The sequence below is a fragment of the Electrona antarctica genome (genome assembly GCF_951216825.1).
Source record: "Electrona antarctica genome assembly, chromosome: 20".
NCBI classification, from domain to species: domain Eukaryota; kingdom Metazoa; phylum Chordata; class Actinopteri; order Myctophiformes; family Myctophidae; genus Electrona; species Electrona antarctica.
Genome location: NC_136801.1, coordinates 41494173 through 41517129, shown reverse-complemented (window position 1 = coordinate 41517129; position 22957 = coordinate 41494173). Strand labels below are relative to the sequence as shown.

At 44.2% G+C, this 22957-nt stretch overlaps 1 protein-coding gene across 1 annotated transcript in view; it reads left to right on the top strand.

The window, feature by feature from the left end:
* Positions 1–22957, top strand: part of LOC306913335 (sodium channel protein type 3 subunit alpha-like) — a gene marked incomplete at both ends in the record, with an annotated part of 217612 nt that overhangs the window by 107519 nt on the left and 87136 nt on the right. Inside the window, 3 exons of the mRNA XM_079489922.1 lie at positions 6310–6504; positions 21315–21455; positions 22245–22365. Coding sequence (XP_079346048.1) covers positions 6310–6504; positions 21315–21455; positions 22245–22365 — 457 coding nt within the window. The remainder of the gene's footprint in view (positions 1–6309; positions 6505–21314; positions 21456–22244; positions 22366–22957) is intronic.

The window sequence follows — 22957 nt, the reverse complement described above, 5'->3', positions numbered from 1 at the left end:
GTCAGCCTGTCTGTCTGTCACCTCGATGCGTTATAGAAAGCAGGCAGCGAGCGACGGCCACAACCACGTTGTGTTCTGGAAGCAAAACCCCGATGTGAAGGGGGGGCTGGCTCTTCTTGTTGTACGTAACGTGGGTGACTGGTCTATTTGGCAGCCCGTTACCGCCACCTAGCGATATTATAGCGTTTTCATAAAGTGTGCGTTCTCGTGTAAAGGGTCAATAAAAAATGAGAACGCAACGGAACTTTGCCGTTTTATCTGGAGATGGTCGCCGTGTGAAAGAGTTTTAGTTTTAGTCGACGAAATCAACACAGAAACACTCAAGTAACAAAAATAACATCTGAGTATATCTTCCCAATTGTACTGGAGTTACTTTTTCCACCACAGGGTGTTTTTCAAGTTATGAGTCATGATGTGCGTGCGTGCGTGCGTGCGTGCGTGCGTGCGTGCGTGCGTGCGTGCGTGCGTGCGTGCGTGCGTGCGTGCGTGCGTGCGTGCGTGCGTGTGGGAGACTTGAGGCAGACCTGGGGCCATATATGATCTCCAGAGAAGGAAGCACAGAGTGTCCCAGACTGAGTCAGCAGAATGTCTTCCTCAGATGTGTGCTAATAAGACCAGCAGACAGATACAACCCGCACCCCCCCCCCCCCCCCCCCCCCCTCCTCCTCCCTCCCTCCACCCAGAGGGAGCAAAACGGGACACTTTTTCTGTTTGGAGAAACTATGTCACCCCATGGCACTGCTTCTCAAACTGCGGGCCGAGGCCCCACCACCTCAGGGGTCCTTGAGGGGGTCCCAGGGGGTCCTAATAATAAGCTATATTAACTCAAATTAAGTCAATATAGTGTCACGATCAGTTTAAACTGCTGTAACCACAATATACATTGGCATTGGGTCGTATCTCATTGTATTTTCTTATTTTACACAGATCTTGTATATGCAGGGTGTCCCTGGCACAAAATACAAATTACGTTGACCGGACAATGTTTGAGGAACGTTGACCACCTTTTGGCAGTTTAGAATGTAGAGGTCACAGTGGTGGGCAGGTGGGCGGGCGCTCGGGTGGCGTGTGTTTTTGTGTGTTTGTTTTTTGTTGTTTAGTATTAGTAGTAATTGCTATTCTAGTTTTAGTGCCAGCCTTTGCACCAGAGATGCGGGGTGATTATTGTGAATATGTAAAACAGACCAATTAATGTAAAATGTTCTAGGGCACTGGTTCCCAATCAGTGAGTCACACATTGTTATGGGTACCTTTATTTTTTCGGTTTCTTACATTTTTGGTTTCAATTATTATTATAAGCCTATTTATACAAAAGAAATCATAAATCATTCCCCAAAAAAGGATCGACTCCCGATCCCGACAGCCTTTACTGCATTTCTTCCCCCCATCTCTCTCCCCATTTCCTGTCAGCCTACTGTCTGTCCCTCCATAAAATATATAAAATAAAGGCGAAAGCCACAAAAGAACATAAAAAAACTAAACAAAATTCAATATTTTTTTCCACAGTAATTTCATGAAGAAACTAAATAAAATATCAAATACATTCAATGAATTAGAAGCTTGTGTAGATCTGCTATTTTCACTAGTCTGGGTCCCGCGGGGATGCATTACATTTCTCTTTTGGGTCACGGGTTAAAAAGTTTGGGAACCAATGCACTTTTCTAGGTTATATATTCTATCTTACAAGGAACAGTCGGTGATGAGTCATGGCAGCGATGTTAGAGCAGCACTGTCATGTCCTGTTCACTTAACCTGCTCGGCACACAGAGTTCGGAAATGTGCACCGGGAATGTGCTCAGTTATCTGAGTGCACTGGGCGGTGAGTCTGGGACATCGTAGAGCGCATATAACCTATGTCTATGGAGATACAGACGCCCCAGAGCCGAAGGAGGTGTCTACCTTTCTATGTCTATATGGAGATACAGATGCCCCAGAGCCGAAGTAGGCGTCTACTGTACCTTTCTGTGTCTATGGAGATACAGACACCCCAGAGCCGAAGGAGGTGTCTACCTTTCTGTGTCTATGGAGATACAGACGCCCCAGAGCCGAAGGAGGTGTCTACCTTTCTGTGTCTATGGAGATACAGACGCCCCAGAGCCGAAGGAGGTGTCTACCTTTCTGTGTCTATGGAGATACAGACGCCCCAGAGCCGAAGGAGGCGCCTACCTTTCTATGTCCATAGAGATACAGACGCCCCAGAGCCGAAGGAGGTGTCTGTCTAACTTTCTATGTCTATGGAGATACAGACGCCCCAGAGCCGAAGGGAGCCGAAGGAGGTGTCTGTCTAACTTTCTATGTCTATAGAGATACAGACGCCCCAGAGCCGAAGGATGCGTCTACTGTACCTTTCTGTGTCTATGGAGATACAGACGGCCCAGAGCCGAAGGAGGCGTCTACCTTTCAATGTCTATAGAGATACAGACGCCCCAGAGCCGAAGGAGGCGTCTACCTTTCTATGTCTATGGAGATACAGACGGCCCAGAGCCGAAGGAGGCGTCTACCTTTCTATGTCTATGGAGATAAAGGAGCCGAAGGAGGCGTCTACCTTTCTATGTCTATAGAGATACAGACGGCCCAGAGCCGAAGGAGGCGTCTACCTTTCTATGTCTATAGAGATACAGACGCCCCAGAACCGAAGGAGGCATCTACCTTTCTATGTCTATAGAGATACAGACGCCCCAGAACCGAAGGAGGCATCTACCTTTCTATGTCTATGGAGATACAGACGCCCCAGAGCCGAAGGAGGCGCCTACCTTTCTATGTCTATGGAGATACAGACGCCCCAGAGCCGAAGGAGGCGCCTACCTTTCTATGTCTATGGAGATACAGACGCCCCAGAGCCGAAGGAGGTGTCTACCTTTCTATGTCTATGGAGATACAGACGCCCCAGAGCCGAAGGAGGCATCTACCTTTCTATGTCTATGGAGATACAGACGCCCCAGAGCCGAAGGAGGCGTCTACTGTACCTTTCTGTGTCTATAGAGATACAGACGGCCCAGAGCCCAAAGAGGCGTCTACCTTTCTATGCCTATAGAGATACAGACGCCCCAGAGCCGAAGGAGGCATCTACCTTTCTATGCCTATAGAGATACAGACGCCCCAGAGCCGAAGGAGGCGTCTACCTTTCTATGTCTATAGAGATACAGACGCCCCAGAGCCGAAGGAGGCGTCTACCTTTCTATATCTATAGAGATACAGACGGCCCAGAGCCGAAGGAGGCGCCTACCTTTCTATGTCTATAGAGATATAGACGGCCCAGAGCCGAAGGAGGCGCCTACCTTTCTATGTCTATAGAGATACAGACGCCCCAGAGCTGAAGGAGGCGTCTAACTTTCTATGTCTATAGAGATACAGACGCCCCAGAGCTGAAGGAGGCGTCTAACTTTCTATGTCTATAGAGATACAGACGCCCCAGAGCTGAAGGAGGCGTCTACTGTACCTTTCTGTGTCTATAGAGATACAGACGCCCCAGAGCCGAAGGAGGCGCCTACCTTTCTATGTCTATAGAGATACAGACGCCCTAGAGCCGAAGGAGCCGTCTGTCTACCTTTCTATGTCTATGGTAGAGCGCACAGCTGAGTGTGCATGGCTTATTTATGAACGACCAGTTAAAACCACACACCTCCCTGCAGGTGGCTGTCAGCGTTGGGTATAGGTCAAAAACATTCAAAAGAATCATGTTACGTTAGAAGATTACCTTCTGAGAAAAGTAACTCGTTATATTATTTTTTGCCATTCCATTTTTGCCATGCCATTCCATTTTGCCATTCCATGCATTCCATTCCATGCATTCCATTCCATGCATTCCATTCCATGCATTCCATTCCATGCATTCCATTCAATGCATTCCATGCATTCAATGCATTCCATTCCATGCATTCCATTCCATGCATTCCATTCAATGCATTCCATGCATTCAATGCATTCCATTCCATGCATTCCATTCCATGCATTCCATTCAATGCATTCCATGCATTCCATTCCATGCATTCCATTCCATGCATTCCATTCCATGCATTCCATTCTATTCCATTCCATGCAATGACGTTGATCTACTCCATTCCCTAATACATCCAGAAATAGTGTGAATACTTCCACCGCCTTACTAAATAATAAACTATCCATCTTCTGTCATTTTGTGTGGGTCACACCAAAGGAATATTGGGTGTGACCCACAAATATTTTATTTAGTTTCAAAATAACACAGGCTACAATATTTTGGCGGGGAAACGGTATATCGAGTGACTGCAGTTTCTTCCCGTGGTGAAATGTCCCAGTTTAACCTATTTTGGGCGGGAACCCCTTTTGGTGTTAGCATTATGTTATGCTTTAGCTATTGAAAAATAGCAGATCTACAAGCTCATAGCGAGCCACCGAGTGGCGCGCTACGAGCTTGTAGGTCTGCTATTTTTGAAAAATCGAAGAACGACTGACATAGAAACATAGCTTTTTCAGAAAACTGTCAGGATGTAGAAGACATTTTTAGAATCTGATCCCAGGTCAAAATGGGTTAAGTAAAACATGTGAGTACTTTTCCACCACTGCACCTGGTACAGCCTGGGGTTCCCAAAACGGTTACATCCCAGACAGATGTTTATTTATTTATTTTTATTTTTATTTTTTCAGTTGGCCTATTTGAGTCCCCACATGTCAGGGGTCTGTGTTTGCTTGAGCATTGGCTTATACACCTGAGGCCGTTTAAAAAATAAATTGTCCTCTAAATCTCATGCTGCTATGTCTGTGGTGCTCAAACTTTTTCACGTATAAAATGCACTTTTTGGCCAGAAAGAGATTTTTTGTTTTCACCGGAAGGAAAAATCTTGTATATGGGGTTTTCTCTTGGCAATATCGGTAGAGGGCGTGAGTGGAGTAAGTACGTATTGACTAGTAAGTATTTTTCTTCCGGTGAAAATAAATCCCATTTCTGACCCAAAAATGCATTTTATACGTGTGGTGAGGGGCTCAGAGTGCGTCCACCAAGGAAAGTAGGCTTTCCAATAACACAAGCCGCCTTTGTATTGGTGAGTAGCGAAAACGTTCTTTTCATTTTCGCTACAGGCGAGAGGCTGAATTTAGCACAAACAATATATATATCTCTATCTAATAATTTAGCGATCGCTCGCCCCCTGTCTATTTTGCTCGGTCGCTGTCTGTCTGTCCACTTCCGGGTCACCAGTGAAATACATGTTGGGACGGCTTCCGGGTCACCAGTGAAATGCATGTTGGGACAGACACAGATTAATACTGGGACACACTTTTCCACGTAACAGACTTTTCCACGTAACAGACCCACACGGGGAAAACATCTCGGACCCTGATACTATACTAGCTACTCTTGCATCAGTCGACATCACTTCTTCTTTGGGGAAGCATCGGGGGCCAACACGGGTATTGTTATGATCATCCAACAGATATAAAAGTGCACAGGAAATTGTAACTGTTGCCAAGGCAATTCCCCGTCCGGGTGGACTTAAACCCTGTTGTTGTAGACCATCTGTAAACAATTCCCCCCCTATCAGTAATGTGATCTATTACATTGCATTACCCACACTAAACATAATTTGCTGTTCATATATTCAGAACGGGTAAGGACTAGTATATATACATTTAGGTATGTGCCAAATTTGCACCCCTCCATCAGGACTGTGTGTGAGATCTCTGTAGGCTATGACTGCTCATACATAGTCTGGATTTTTGGTGGTTAGGTGACCACCGAACTACAACATGACGTCACGAGCCGCGGTGAAGAGCAAACCACCGCCACCGCACCAGCCCTTCTCTCTGTTTTTACTCACCACCGCACCAGCCCTTCTCTCTGTTTTTACTCACCACCGCTCAACGTTACTTCAGCTCCGGTGGTCAGCTCACCACCGAAAATCCAGACTATGAATAGGCATTGAGAGAGACTCTGTCTCTGTATGACTGTCTGAGAGAGACGCCATGACATGTCTCTCTCTCCCTCCATCAGGACTGTGTGTGTAAGATCTCCATGACATGTCTCTCTCTCCCTCCCTCCATCAGGACTGTGTGTGTAAGATCTCCAGGGACTGTGTCCTCCTGCATGACTGTCTCTCTCTCCCTCCCTCCATCAGGACTGTGTGTGTAAGATCTCCAGGGACTGTGTCCTCCTGTATGACTGTCTCTCTCTCTCTCCCTCCCTCCACCAGGACTGTGTGTGTAAGATCTCCAGGGACTGTGTCTCTGTATGACATGTCTCTCTCTCCCTCCCTCCCCCAGGACTGTGTGTGTAAGATCTCCAGGGACTGTGTCCTCCTGTATGACATGTCTCTCTGTCCCTCCCTCCACCAGGACTGTGTGTGTAAGATCTCCAGGGACTGTGTCCTCCCGCGGTGGCACATGAAGGACTTCTTCCACTCGTTCCTCATCGTGTTCCGGGTGCTGTGTGGCGAGTGGATCGAGACCATGTGGGACTGCATGGAGGTGGCCGGTCAGCCGCTGTGCATCCTGGTCTTCATGCTGGTCATGGTCATAGGCAACCTCGTGGTGAGTTATATACACTTTTTCATGTTTCTTTTTTAACCCAATTTAGGCCTGACGTCGAAATGAAAAAAAAATGTCTTCTAGGTCATGACAATTTTCTGAAAAACCTCTATCAGTGGTTCTCAATATTCCAAAAAGTATTGGCCACCGACCCCCATCTGAAAATATGTTGTTCCAGGGACCCCCCAGAAGCAGGCAGGGATTCAGGTTCCTGCCTCAGGATATTTTCTTCCATCTCCACTCTATTATTTGCATACTTTGCACCATCACCAGGTGATAACGAGAGGCCCCAACGCTGGGCCGCTTGGTCCCCTGGGGCCCCCAAAAATGGAGCATTATCCCAGTGGATCAGGTACTGAAGTCAGACCTGTCGCACGGACACACGCAGCCACGCAGCCATGCACGCACGCACGCACGCACGCATGCACGCAGCCACGCACGCACGCACGCACGCACGCACGCACGAACGAAATGTGACAACATGAATATTTTGAGGGATGGCAATCCATATCATTAAGGCGATCATACCTTGACCTTGTTAGAGAACCTTCTAAAAAATAGCAGATCTACATTGTCTATTGATCGTCTATCAGCTATGGCCGAAATATGTAGTGCTGAAGTCGTCAAGGCATGTTTTGTAATAATCTACGAAGCATCTAGTAACTAATGTTGTGGTTGTAGTTGTAGTAATAGTACTGACAATTTGACATAAGTAAAGTACAATTACCTCACAATTGCACTTAAAGATGGAGTGCCGTGATTTTTTTCCACCCTAAAACATGATCGTCTGGTATTATTTTTATATAAGGAGGAAGATTTTTTGTCAAAAGACTGTACAGTGTTTGTTAACACTTTAATTGCACGGGGTTATTTAATCCATTACATTATAGCGCCCATTCGATTTATAAACACGGACCCCTTTTCCGGACGGACCGGCGGAAGTTGTTGCTGTGTGTGTAGTAGCTAACAATAGCCACACCAGTCGATCGACAACAACGGGAGACAAGAATAAATCTATCGAGACTAGCGACTGGACCGCGGAGCGCCTTCTAACACAGGATATTTTTTCAGAAAAAGACGGGATGATTTAGATCGCGAGTTATGAACGTTTTAAGATTTTCGTTTTAATCAGCTAAAAAGAGGAGGGAGCTTTTCGATGACTTCTCACTCTTGCGCGTCACGAGGATTGCCCAGGAGGCGCGCCTGGGCTATAGAGCCATGCGATCCGTTCTCGTATCAATAATCTTCGTCTTTTGGAGAATACTTCGTCCTGGGCGTCGGGCGTTACTAATAGAAAGGACAAAGTACTTCGTCCTGGGCGATGGGAGTGTTAAACTTCAGTTTTTATGTGGACACGCACACCTGTTTGGACTGAATTAATTTCTATTAATTTTCTATACTGATGCTATATTAAGTTGAGATACTTAATTTGAATTTAACACAAACAATATATATATATATACACACACACACACACACATTTAGGTGTGTGCCAAATTTGCCACAGTAGGCTATTGGGGTTATTGCACAATTACACTATTTACACCTATTACACTATTACACTATTACACTAGTACACTAGTACACTTATTACACTTATTTCACTATTACACTATTACACTTATTACGCTATTACACTATTACACCATTCCACTATTCCACTTATTCCACTATTCCACTATTGCACTTATTACACTATTACACTATTACTAAATTACACTTATTCCACTATTCCACTATTCCACTATTACAGTTACAACTATATTATTGTGATGCCATAAATCTATAGTCCTAGTATAGCAGGATAGATGGGTCAAATGTGTCCCAAACAGACATCGCCAAATATCTCAGACAGAAGTGAGGTCAAATGTAATCTACTTCAATATATCTGTAGTTGAGTCATCGAGTTAGCTGGTGTGTATTTTTATTTCAGCACAGCTGCACAACTAATCTCAGATTTGGGCAGTAAGTCACACACTGGCAGCCTAGAGCCATGTGCTGTCGTCTCCACTTTCTGCTTTTTCAATTTATTTAAATGTATTCTCCAAACCACTTGATGGTGCCAAAGTGCTTCCAGTCGTACCTTGGCATGTGCCAAAACTGACCCAATAGGCATTGGCACTTTGACAGCCTTCTTTTTCTACCTCGCCTATATTTGGCCATTAACTGGCATGTGCCAAATTTGACCCAGTCGTCCAAAAGGGGTTAAGTAGGTCTATGCCTGGTTTGCCTGGTGGGTGGTGATGGGTGGTCCACGGTCCACCTGAACTGAAGCCGCACCCACAGCTGTTGTTGTTTGATAAAAGGGGAGGGGTTATAGGGTGGGGATGATAATTGTGATGTCACTATATCACAGTTTTTTTCATTGGCACGATTGACTGTCAAGGTTTCAGCCTCCAGAAAGAAACCCTAAACACAAAGGGAAGACATCATGGCACACAACAACTACACCAAGGGGTCTAATGAAGTAATGTCACCTCATAACACATGCATGAATAACTGGAAAAAAGACAAAAGTCACGGCCAATGATCCATGGGTCGGCGGTTCGAATCCCGGCTCCTCCTGTCTACATGTCGAAGTGTCCTTGGGCAAGACACTGAACCCCAAATTGCTCCCGATGTGCTGGTTGCAGTGGTTGGTACCTTGCATGGCTTCCGCTGCAATCGGTGTATGAATGTGTGTGTGAATGGGTGAATGTAATGCACAATCTATGTAAAGCGCCTTGGATAAAGGCGCTATATAAATGCACCATTTAACATTTACCATTTAGTCGACTAAAATGTATTTTGGCAGGCCTTGATGCCGTCGTAATGGCTCATTTTACACTCTACAAGCTCACAACGCTCTACAAGCTCTCTACGATCTACAAGCTCACAACACGTCGCAGCGCGACGTGCTGCCACCGAGTGGCGCGCTACGAGCTTGTAGGTCTGCTATTTTTGAAAAATCGTGAAAATATTTATTTCAGAAAACTGGAGGATTTAGAAGATTTTTTTTAAATTTCGAGGTCAGGCCTATACTGTAGTTTCCATTTAGCTTTTCGTCAGTGAAAAAAGATAGTCGACGAACATTTTTTTTCCATGTTGGTTTTTAGCCGACAAAAACAACACTGGAGTTAAATGTACTTAAATAGTGACTTTCCCACCACTGGAAGCACAGCCCTGATCCTTGTTAGCTCAATGTTGCTGTTGTCAGATCACCACTGCCGGGGCCGCGAGGACAGATTCAGGACACGTTCCGCCGCTGCTGCGTCTGATAGCGTCACATCACCGCCCTCGCAAACGCAGACCCTGTAATATTATGTCCAAAACGCTTACTTTTAAAGGATATTTTGTCGTCGTGAAGTCGTTTTTAGTCACGAGCGTCACGATTGTTCCTGTTTTTTTTCAGTTCCTAGCCTCGGTTCAGTGCATGTTTGTCACGTGCACGCCTCCAGCGGGAGCTGACGTGCACATGCACTCTCCTGGCGGTGACATGGACGGTGACGTGTGTGTGCTGTGGACTCACATTTGGTTTAATCGTCAGAGCCGCCGGTCTAATGTTGCACTGTGTGTGTGTGTGTGTGTGTGTGCCTGCGTGCGTGCGTGCGTGCGTGCGTGAGCATCCATGCTTTCACCAGCAGATAAAGTAGAGATGTGGGTGCTAACCGTGCTATCCCTTATCTGTCTCAGACACACACGCATACACGCACGCATGCACGCACGCATGCACGCACACAGCAACAGCCTCCATTAGAGACACGCGGTGTGCATGCATTTGTGTGTGTTCGTTGGTGCGTGCATGTGCGTCAGAGACACATGGTGTATTTCGGGTTGGGTTAAGGACGGCTGAATTGGCAGTTTTCTTTCGGTATGCAGTGGCGCGTCGTCACTCCTCGTTCTGCGCGTGTTCTCGCTATTTTGGGGGCCCGCCTGCTTTCTTGCGCGTGTGTGTGCAGTGTGCACGTGCGTGTGTGTGCGCGTGTGTGTAAGTGTGTGTGTGTGTGTGTGTGTGTGCCAAATCCATAGACCTTTTTTTTTAACATCACTCCATATAAGAACTGCGTCCATTAATAAACAATTGAGTCTGGGTTACTCCTATGGTTATGAAGCACCAACCGACGGTGACAAATGTACTAATTTATCCAAAGAGTATAGGAAAATATAAGGCCACCTACAAATCGATTACCACTGTCTCCCGACCCACGGCACAAGCGATGTATACGTCATCCGCATCACGTTGTGCTGCACTGGATGTCAAACTAAGTAATAACACAAAAGGACGCCGAGTCTAATTCTGAATCATGAATGTGATGTTCTTCACAGATTGTGTTGCCTTCCAGGCTAGTGTTTGTCCAGGTTTTATTTTCTGAAGTATTTGTGTGCCTATTAAGCGACCCTATAGGTTACAGTGACCCCAAGCCTGCTTGATTGTACCTGATTGAATGTCACCTGTGCGTAAGCTGCAATTGAGGGGTAATCAGTACAATGAGTCTCCATGTGTGTGAGGGAGAGCAGGCAGAAACATGTTTGCTGTGAAGAGAGAGGTTTATAGCTGTGCTGTTTGACACTACAGAAGAAGCATTGTTTGTAAGTTTAGTGTTTATGTTCTTTTTATGCAAATAATGTAACACGTATTTGGATTTGGACAGGATTGTTTTTGGTGATTTTGGTTTGATTATTTAAATGCCAATATTGTTTAACCTCTTTTTGATGACAGTTTGGTAGGCTATTGTAATGGTCTGTACTCTGTATAATATAATTAATGTATGTGACTCTTAACAGTCTATTGCAGGGGTCTGCAACCTTTTCGACATGAAGTGCTGTGTCTTTATTTTCTTGATAGTCGGCGTGCCATATCGACATTACGTTTAATTATGACACCACATCCAAACTATATATATTTCCATCCGATTTTGATTGTTCATACACACATAGCAACCTTTATTTTTTCTCTTCTTCTTTAGAAACATTTTCTTTCACATCAGCATGTATGCTTTTTAGACTCAATTATTATGTTTACCACTGTCTCAATGAATGTGAGTCTAAATGAATGTAGAATTATGTGCAGGATGTAATTTGCATACAGATGTGAGTGGACTTAATGTAACTGTAAACCTTTTTGTATATACATTTAAAAGAAAAAGCATCTCTCACACTTGTGCCAGTGTGCCAGTGATCACCCTCTGCTGTGCCAATGTTGGCACCCGTGCCTAAGGTTGCCTAGCCCTGGTCTATTGTATTTTGTACATTTTACTGTGCTACGGTTTCAAGAGCAAGACGCCTCATTCCTGACGTCTGTCTCTTTTTGTATGGAGTTTGGCTGGGCTGCCTATTATTGTCGTTACAACACCTTAGTGAGGGCAGTACACAGACTATAACTATCAACTATAACTACTATAATTATCCTAAATTATACAGAACCTGAGTCCTACTTGACAGAATGGCTGGAGTGGAGTGCTTATATGACGTGATGTGGTATATAATGTACAGTGTTGTGTTGTTATATAATGTACAGTGTTGTGTTGTTAGTATATAATGTACAGTGTTGTGTTGTTATATAATGTACAGTGTTGTATTGTTGGTATATAATGTACAGTGTTGTGTTGTTAGTATATAATGTACAGTGTTGTGTTGTTATATAATGTACAGTGTTGTGTTGTTGGTATATAATGTACAGTGTTGTGTTGTTGGTATATAATGTACAGTGTTGTGTTGTTGTTGGTATAATGTACAGTGTTGTATTGTTGGTGGTATAATGTACAGTGTTGTATTGTTATATAATGTGCAGTGTTGTATTGTTGGTGGTATAATGTACAGTGTTGTGTTGTTGGTATATAATGTACAGTGTTGTGTTGTTGTTGGTATAATGTACAGTGTTGTATTGTTGGTGGTATAATGTACAGTGTTGTATTGTTATATAATGTGCAGTGTTGTATTGTTGGTGGTATAATGTACAGTGTTGTGTTGTTGGTATATAATGTACAGTGTTGTGTTGTTGTTGGTATATAATGTACAGTGTTGTATTGTTATATAATGTACAGTGTTGTATTGTTGGTGGTATAATGTACAGTGTTGTATTGTTATATAATGTACAGTGTTGTATTGTTGGTATATAATGTACAGTGTTGTGTTGTTGGTATATAATGTACAGTGTTGTGTTGTTGGTATAATGTACAGTGTTGTATTGTTGGTGGTATAATGTACAGTGTTGTATTGTTGGTGGTATAATGTACAGTGTTGTGTTGTTGGTATATAATGTACATGTGTTGTGTTGGTGGTATAATGTACAGTGTTGTGTTGTTGGTATATAATGTACATGTGTTGTGTTGGTGGTATAATGTACAGTGTTGTGTTGGTGGTATAATGTACAGTGTTGTGTTGTTGGTATATAATGTACAGTGTTGTGTTGTTGGTATATAATGTACAGTGTTGTGTTGGTGGTATAATGTACAGTGTTGTGTTGGTGGTATAATGTACAGTGTTGTGTTGTTGGTATATAATGTAGATGTGTTGTGTTTCCTGGAACACCTGGAGGTAAACAGATGGAGCTGAACTCGATGTTTTCATCTGCGATGACAAATGAACACTACATGAACACACACACACACGGACACGCACACGCACACATATACACACACACACACACACACACCTGCACGCTCACAGAGGCATGCATCCGTGCACACTTACGAGCACACATAGGACGTGCACACATACACAAGCACACTTAGGTGTACACACGCAAATGCACAACACAGTAACACGCATGCATGCACGCACGCGCGCGTAGGATTTCCTGTCCTCATTCTCTCATACTCATTCCATGGCCCCCTTTCTGTGTCTCTCTCTATCTCTCTCTCTTTCTCTCTCTCTCTCTTTCTCTCTCTCTCTCTCTCTCTCTGTCTCTCTCTGTCTCTCTCTCTCTGTCTCTCTCTCTCTCTCTCTCTCTCTATCTCTCTCTGTCTCTGTCTCTGTCTCTGTCTCTGTCTCTCTCTCTCTCTCTCTCTCTCTCTCTCTCTCGTGTTAAGTCTGCACTCTATTTTTCTCTCTGTCTTCTTTCTACATTTCTCCTCTAGATTTCCAGGTTACCTTGTGGTGTGTGTGTGTGTGTGTGTGTGTGTGTGTGTGTGTGTGTGTGTGTGTGTGTGTGTGTGTGTGTGTGTGTGTGTGTGTGTGTGTGTGTGTGTGTGTGTGTGTGTGTGTGTGTGTGTGTGTGTGTGTGTGTGTGTGTGTGTTTCCACACGTGATTTTCTTGACCAGGCGGGTGTTCCTCTGGCCTAACTAAATGGTTCACTTTACTTAAATTAGCCTGCCGGGGGCTCGGGTGGGACGCGCGTGCACACACACACACACACACACACACACACACACACACACACACACACACACACACACACACACACACACACACACACACACACACACACACACACACACACACACACAGGCCCACAAGTTATAGCTTTCAAGCCAATAGACCAAGAGACAGCCTGATAGACAGACAGACAGACAGACAGGTAGTCATGGTAACATACTTTGTTGTTCCACTATTGGCTTATTGACTATGGCAGAGCACCAAGGTCATTGGCTGGTCTGTTCAGGGCATGTTGTCATGTTAGCCGATCAGCACTATTGATCCTACTGGTGGAACAGCAGGCATGACACACACATGTGCGTGCGTGCGTGCGTGCGTGCGTGCGTGCGTGCGTGCGTGCGTGCGTGCGTGCGTGCGTGCGTGCGTGCGTGCGTGCGTGCGTGCGTGCGTGTTTTGTATGTTGTACAAGTGAAAACAACTCCCTTAACTGAGCCTCTAATGAGGGCAACACATCTCATTGGTTCGTAATGATGCTTAGTGAAACATTAAGCTGTATATTATTTCATATTATTGTATACATAAATAGTTTATTGTAAACTATTTGACCTGACACTTCTGTGGTCTCTATAACATGACACCTATAGCTGTTTATGTTTAAGCATTTATTTCATATTTACATGTCGATTTCAGCTCTGACAATTATTTCAGACATGTATGCTCTAGTATGTGAAGAGTCTGCCTGTGCTATTAACTCATTTAAAAAAATTCTCCTCTGGTGAAAAGCTGGAATTTGCGCGAAGGCAGGCTCTCGGTCAAATCTGGTCACATACAGTATACTATCGAGGTCCCTGCTTCAGCTCTCTCTCTCTCAGCTAAGGTGTCCTCAGACTGAGAATAATATACCCCTGAGCGGACTGTTATTCTAGAGGGACTTCTCTTTGGAAGAGCTGACTTAACCCATTTTGGGCGGGAACCCCTGTTGGTGTTAGCATTATGTTATGCTTTAGCTATTGAAAAATCGAAGAACGACTGACAGAGAAACATAGCTTTTTTCAGAAAACGGTCAGGATTTAGAAGACATTTATAGAATCGTTCCCAGGTCAAAATGACTTAAAGCTGTGGAGGAGCTAATATGGCCACTGGACAAGCTGGTGTTGTCTTGTCAGCAGAACTCCTTTGGGCCTGTGTCGGGGGAAGACCTCTACGAGGTGCTTCTTCAGAGCCACAATAGAGGGTTTCCTCCAGTTTTTGGCAGCACATTTTGATTTTAGTTTTAGTATAGTCATAGGCCCTCATTTATCAATTGAGTGTAAAATCTGCCCCAAATTCGAGTGTAGGTTTCGTAGTACACCCACGTCGCCACGGCATTTATAAAGTGATCGCAAACAGCTGATCCTTCCTTAATTTTGTTCCAACGTTAATACATGTGACGGCTGAAATCTATCTGGCACGCCCTATGAAATCAAGCCTCGCCCTCGTTTTTGCGACATGAACAACCGCAGTACGACCTTGGAAACCATAGTTACATGACGAAAAAAGTAAATAAAAACGTTGCTGCCCGCCTCACCCCCCCTCTCATACACAGACGCACGCACGCACGCACGCACGCACGCACACGCAACTTGCAAGCAACTGTCACTGTGTGTTGTTAGTTGTATATATACAATTATTAAAGTGTTTATTCATTTAATATACAACAAGATTAGTGAACGAAAACCTGAACCTGTGATTCTGTGAGCATTAATTAAATAACATTGCTCACGTCATTGGAAAGAGTTTGGACACGCACAGCCCGTGACAAATGCTGTTTTGCAAATGCATCTCCTCCTCCGCTCTGTCTGTCTGTCGTGACCTGCATGCACGTTTATGACATTACTGTAGCCTATATTAGACTGCCTCCCTGCGCAGCCTAAACCTTATGTGGTACAGGTGGTAGCAGAGATGAAATGTTTTTATAATCGTTATGGGGGCCCGCCCGGCCGCCCGCCCCGCGGGGGAAAAAAGTTCTTATTTGTAAGACTTTTTAAACGTGTCACAGTGTTTAGATTATAAACAGAAGAGCATGTTTAAATGCCATGATTGCAGGCTAGTCCTGTCCGCCTCGGCAGGTTCTGTAGAACTGTCGCTGGGACGGCGGAAGGTTTCAACAGCAGGCTGGCATCGCTGTTGCCAGCCAGGGTGTTCTTGCTGGTGGTGTTTTCATATTGTGATCAAGTAGCCTAAGCAGAGTACAGTACTGTATGCATGCATACCTGGCAGGTGAAAACAAGCACCCAGATTAGCATTTCAATGCCTGATCTGCATGGGACCGGCAACGCGGTCCACCCCCCAACACGGACAGTGAGGAAAAAAAAGAGGTGTTAGGTGCCAGACTTGGATATAGTGGTGGTGGGCTCAGGCTGGTTGGGTTAGCCTACCTATAGATGCGGATGCGGTCCCCACTTCCATGTCATGGAAGTTAACTCTTCCAGGAGGGGGTCGGGGGGCTACTGGTATGCGCTCATCTCATGCAAAACACTGTTTAAATGCCTTAAGCATCTAACTTGCAATTTTTTTTTTAATTGAGCGATTTGAATTGGTTGCACACGTGGAAATATCCTAGCAATTTCATATGACATGCCATCACGTGTATTATTTTTATACATTTTAGGAGTGAAAACACATGTTTAGATGCCTGTGACAGCATGTCAGCAGTTCAGACAATGCTGCTCCGCTTGTGTACGACAGAAAAAAAGGTGAGGACAAAGCGTACGACAGCTCCCGACCACACGTGATTTTTGTCCTGGCGCACGGTCAAGTTCAAGGTTTTGCGGAAATGGTAAATGCCGAAAATTGCGGTAATTTCGGCGTGCACCCATATTTAGGCGTACGCACGGTTGATACATGAGGGCCATAGTCTCTTCAATATAGTTTCAGTCACATTTTAGTCACCCGGAATGTTTTAGTGTTAGTCTAGTTTCAGTCGACTAAAGCTGCAGTTGATTCAGTCGACTGAAATGTATTTTAGCGGGTTTTTAAACCTGCTGAAAATAGCCGATCTACAAGCTCACAACGCGTCGCGCTGAGCTAGTAGATCGGCTATTTTCAGCATGCAAGTGTACGTGGTGAGAGACGTGCAATCGTGCATGTATAGATAATGGGTGACATCTCGACCTTACGGGTCCATTTGGTGTCATTTTACACTCTCAAGAGTCAAGAGTTACATTATTGTTAAACATCTGCGTTACTTAATTTACGAGAAGTCTACATAATTAGAGAATGTATAAAGAATTGTTATTTTGATCAACAACAAAGACAAAATATTCTTGTTTTGGGCCTGAGAGGCTAAATCTCATCAAGTCAAACACCAAATACATTGCACTGTGTGTGTGTGTGTGTGTGTGTGTGTGTGTGTGTGTGTGTGTGTGTGTGTGTGTGTGTGTGTGTGTGTGTGTGTGTGTGTGTGTGTGTGTGTGTGTGTGTGTGTGTGTGTGTGTGTGTGTGTGTGTGTGTGTCACTGACAATGAATGGAGAATTTTGCGTCGTAGTGTCTGAACAGATGGACAGATACCGTAGTGTCTATTTTACATCATGATTTCATGTATGATGATAACAGCGCCAATCACTTCACACAGGTGTGATTTATTTTTCACGTAGGAAAAGAAAATGGGATTTTCACTTGAGTCGTGACCCATACAAAATGGCCGGTGACCCACAAATGGGTCCCGAACCACTGTTTAGGAAGCAGTGACTTAGAGCCAATGTTGTTTTTGGCAGCAAATTTCTATTTTAGTCTCGTCATAGTCTTTAATGAAACTTTATTTAGTTTTAGTCACGTTTTTTAGTCACCTGGAACGTTTAAGTGTTAGTCTAGTTTTGGTCGACGAAATCTCATGAGATTTTAGTCGACTAAATCTAAAGTTGATTTAGTCGACTAAAATGTGTTTTGGCGGGCCTTGATGCCGTCGTAATGACTGATTTTACACTTGCTGAAAATAGCCGATCTACAAGCCCACAACGTGTCGCGCTATTTTCAGCATTCAAACCAAGTGTAAAATGTCTTCTACTGGATGTCTTGTCCACTAGTCCCTTCCTAACATTTCAGTCTAGTTTTTATTCATTGACGAAATTGTCAATGTATTTAGTCCTATTTTTGTCATCATAGTTTTAATTTTGTTTCCATGTGGTTCAAAGTCGACGAACATTTTTCGTCATAGTTTTAGTCGACGAAAACAACGCTGCTTAGAGCCTGGGTCACTCAGGCCAGCTGTGTCTTTGGTTCAACTGGGTGTGTTTTAAAGCTATACTTTATGACAAACAATTGACTTGACCCGACTGATGTAACAACCACTGATATTGACTGACCTATAGGCTCAGCTTTGCGTGCGTGCGTGCGTGCGTGCGTGCGTCCGTGCGTGCGTGCGTGCGTGTCATTGTGTATTTGCATAATGTTACCGCGTGTCTGTGTATTTCAGTCCGTGCCTTAAGGCTGTTGTAGTTTTACGCAAGTATTTGTACAAAGTATTTGCGCGTCGTGGTGACGACAGGGATGGGCAATATGAATTTTGGGCAATGCGTATTTTTCTGGCCTATGTTGATATGCGATATAATTATGTTAATATGATCTCATTCTGTATTAAAAATAAGAATATGAATTTTAAATTTGATTTTATATGTAGGCTACATTTATTGTTCAAATGAGGTGAAAAATACATATCCAATTTTTCTTTTACAGGCCCAATATTTCTACAATTGCTATAAATTGCTACACCTGTGATATGCAGTCATTTTGGGCACACAATAATTTGTAGGGTGAATTTAGGTCCACATCCCACGCATGCTTTACTTTACGTCACACTATTTATTTATTTATTTATTTATTTATTTATTTATTTATTTATTTATTTATTTATTTATTTATTTATTTATTTATTTATTTATTTATTTATTTATTTATTTATTTATTTATTTATTTATTTACCACTCCTCTCGAGTCTTCACTTCCTGTATATGTTAATGTTAAACAGTACAAACGTGTCACGATTATATCGCGTCAGGCTTTTATTTCGGTCATTAATTAATTCATGTTTATTCGTGCCTGAAAACTCGACCTAGTTTCTCAAAAATAAGATTACTTCATCATCTTGTTACAATGACACACTGCATGCATCAGTCTAACACATAACGCACGCACGCACGCACGCACGCACGCACGCACGCACGCACGCACGCACGCAACTAGGGTGACCACATCCAAACTGTTCATGTATTTCAGGGACAGAAGTATAGCTTGTGTGGGACAAGTGGGATGGGGTTCGCAACGTACCTGTATGACTTATTGCTGTTTAATGTCTTGATGTGGGGCGGCTGTGGCTCAGGAGGTAGAGCAGGTCGTCCAATGATCCCTGGGTCGGCGGTTCGAATCCCGGCTCCTCCGGTCCACATGTCGAAGTGTCCTTGGGCAAGACCCTGAACCCTACATTGCCTCCAATGAGTCGGTCGGTGTGAGCTCGCCACCATTGGTGTGTGAATGTGGGAAGTGAGGACGCTGGCGTCGACTGTTCGCCGCTTCACCTCCCAATGTATGAATGAATTAACCATTGTAAAGCGCTTTGAGCACTTGGAAAAGCGCTATAAAAATGCAATTCATTATTATTATTATTATTTTATGTCATATTTGATGCATTGCTAGATGTAAACAAAGGGTTTGTTTACATCTTGCCCCAATGCATTTCCAATGGAAGTCACATGGTTTGACACAACATTTGTGTTGTACGGCTTTCGGCTGTGTTTCGACTGCCCCCCACCCCCTCATACAACAGAAATGTTGTGTCAAACCATGTGAGTCCCATTGGAAATGCATTGTGAACTTGCATCAGTCAATAAGTCTCATGCATCAGCTATACATCAATCTGTTGTGAAGGTGTGAGTCAGAAAACTAAGCTATGATGACTAAAACTAAGACTAAATGTATTGGACAATTTTGTCAACAGATAAAAACTAGACTAAAATGCTAGGAAGGCCCGGGTCTAGTGGACAAGAGATCCAGTATAAGTCATTTTACACTTGGTTGTATGGTGAAAATAGCAGATCTACGGCGCTGCGACGCATTGTGAGCTTGTAGATCGGCTATTTTCAGCAAGTGTAAAATCAGTGATTATACGACGCCATCAAGGCCCGCCAAAATAGATTTTAGTCGACTAAATCAACTGTAGATTTAGTCGACTAAAATCGTATGACATTTAGTCGACTAAAACTAAACTAACATTCCAGGTGACTAAAATGTGACTAAAACTAAATGAAAACTATATGAATATGTATTTTCTTGACGGTCACGCTCACGGAACCCCCACATCTACTTTGTGCCAAGGGGACCCCCCCCCCCCCCCAACCCCCCCCCCCCCCCCCCCCATGCAAGATTCATGTCGAAATCACTCAAGGTAAACACAATAGACCTCTAATTATACCCAACATGATGTAATCCCTCCCCGTGTAGAGTGAATGTGTAATCCTAACCCTTTAATTGCTCGTGTGTGTGCGTGTGCGTGCGTGCGTGCGTGCGTGCGTGCGTGCGTGCGTGCGTGCGTGCGTGCGTGCGTGCGTGCGTGCGTGAGTGTGTGTGTGTGTGTGTGTGTGTGGATAGACACAGTAATTAGGGGACAGGCACAGGAAGCTGCTACTTGATCTACCTGACCTAGACACCTTGTCTCACCCGCGTGCACACACACACACACACACACAACACACACACACACACACACACACACACACACACACACACACACACACACACACACACACACACACACACAGGAACATGCGGTTTAAGGAGAGGCTAATCTAATCTGTCTAAGAGCAGAGCTCCGAATTATTCAGCAGTTTGTCGAACAGTGTCTCATGCATTATTCATCGTGTGTGTGTGCGTGTGTGCGTGTGTGTGTGTGTGTGTGTGTGTGTGTGCGCGCGTGCGTGCGCACGCTGAACAGTGCCTCAGACATTATTAATATCAGAATCATCAACCCAGTGAAACACTGTGATGTCATCATCTGATGTCATGATGTAACACAGTAGTAGTAATGAATTGGCAGATCTACATGCTCGCAATACGATCCATTGAAAGCTTGAAGACATTTTCACACGAATGTTCCCCTTTTACAGTGGTGCAAAGAAACTAATATGGCTACTTTTACTCAACTGTGTTTGTGTTTGTTTTGGTTTGAGTCAATGAGGACCATATTTAGAATTATCCAATCTTCTTCTTGTTCACTTTTGGCGTTACATCATGGCAAGGTAACTACACAACCCAAACCTCTACGGAAGTGGTCTTGCACTTTAAGTAGCTACAATTTTGAGGTACTATTACTTTACTTAAGTATGTCCATTTTTCAATAGCCTTTTACTCCACTACATCTCGAAGGCAAACATTGTACTTTTTTTTACTCCACTACAAAAACTGTAGTTGAGAAAGAAAACTACAGTCTCTCTCCCCATGCAGGTGTTGAACCTCTTGTTAATGAACATCTGTCTCCCCATGCAGGTGTTGAACCTCTTCCTGGCGCTGCTCCTCAGCAGCTTCAGTTCGGACAACCTGTCGGCTCCGGACGACGACGGAGAGATGAACAACCTGCACATCGCCATCAACCGCATCAAAGTGGGCGTGGCCCAGGGCCGCGCAAAGGTATACCTGTCTGTCTGTCTGTCTGTCTGTCTGTCTGTCTGTCTGTCTGTCTGTCTGTCTGTCTGTCTGTCTGTCTGTCTGTCTGTCTGTCTGTCTGTCTGTCTGTCTGTCTGTCTGTCTGTGTGTGTGTGAGTGAGTGAGTGAGTGAGTGATCTGGCCTAGTCCACCGGAGGACGTCAACATTTTCTTTTAATTTTTTTTATATAATTTTTATCCCACGATTTTGTAACCCATTTTTCGAGGGAGGGGATGGGGGCGGGGCGCATGCTCAGATCGGTGGACCAATAGGATACAGTGCCATGATCCCCCCCCCCCCCCCTCTAGACCAGGGGTTCTCAACGTTTTTGGCTGGGGACCCCCGGAAATGCTTTGGCCATAATAATAATAATAATTTTATTTATAAGGCACTTTATATTCGTCAGAATCTCAAAGTGCTAAATGTCTCTGCAAACTGAATGTCTCTGCAACTGAATGTTCCAGCCAGCCATTCAGTTGCAAAAAAAAAAAAAATATTAGGTTTTTTGAAAATAATTTGGCGATCCCCCAAAATAATGTGGCGGGTTGAGAACCCTCTGCTTTAGACCATAAATCACGGTGGCTGGACCATGAGGCTATATAGGGCAACACGACCGTAACTAAACGGATTAGCCATGCACCGTTACACTGAAAACGGTGACCAATCCAATTCTTGCAGCTTATTAAATATACTTGTTGCGTGTGCGACTGTGCATGTGTGACTGTGTGTGTCTGTGCGCGTGCGTGTGTGTGTTCGTGTGCGTGTGCGTGCAGGTGGTGGAGTACTTCAATGGGAAGTTGAAACGTCGCAGACAGAGGCGCAACGAAGCCAAAGCCGTGAAACTGAAACGGGTCAGCAGCGTGAAGCCCCCCGAGGCCAACGGCGTCGTTATAGGTAGGTAACACTTAACCCCTGTTGACCTGAGATCAGATTCTAAAAATGTCTGTTTGAAAATGACAGTTTTCTGAAAAAGCTATGTTTCTATGTCAGTGGTTCTTCGATTTTTCAAAAATAGCAGACCTACAAGCTCGTAGCGCGCCACTTGGTGGCGCGCTATGAGCTTGTAGATCTGCTATTTTTCATTTTTAAACATAATGCTATAACACCAAAAGGGGTTCCCGCCCAAAATGGGTTAAACACACCCTTCGCGGGGTTGATTCCGTCGACACAAATGCCATTCGGGCGGGACTACTATTATATATTGGCATCTGCTCATTTAGAAATGACGTGGGGGAGACGTCTGTGAGAGCATGGTCAGAATCACGTGCGCGGTATAGCCCAATGGTTCCCAAACCTTTTCATGTCAAGGACCCCCAAATTGACACTAATTAGCCCTGCGGACCCCTATTTGAAGAGATATGCCAGGGACCCCAATAAAATAAGATTTTTATGTCTCTAGCAGTGATTTTCAACCCGTTTAATTTCAAGGACCCCCAGTTTGACATGCATTAGTTGAACCCCCACTTAATGGCATTTCTATCTCTGG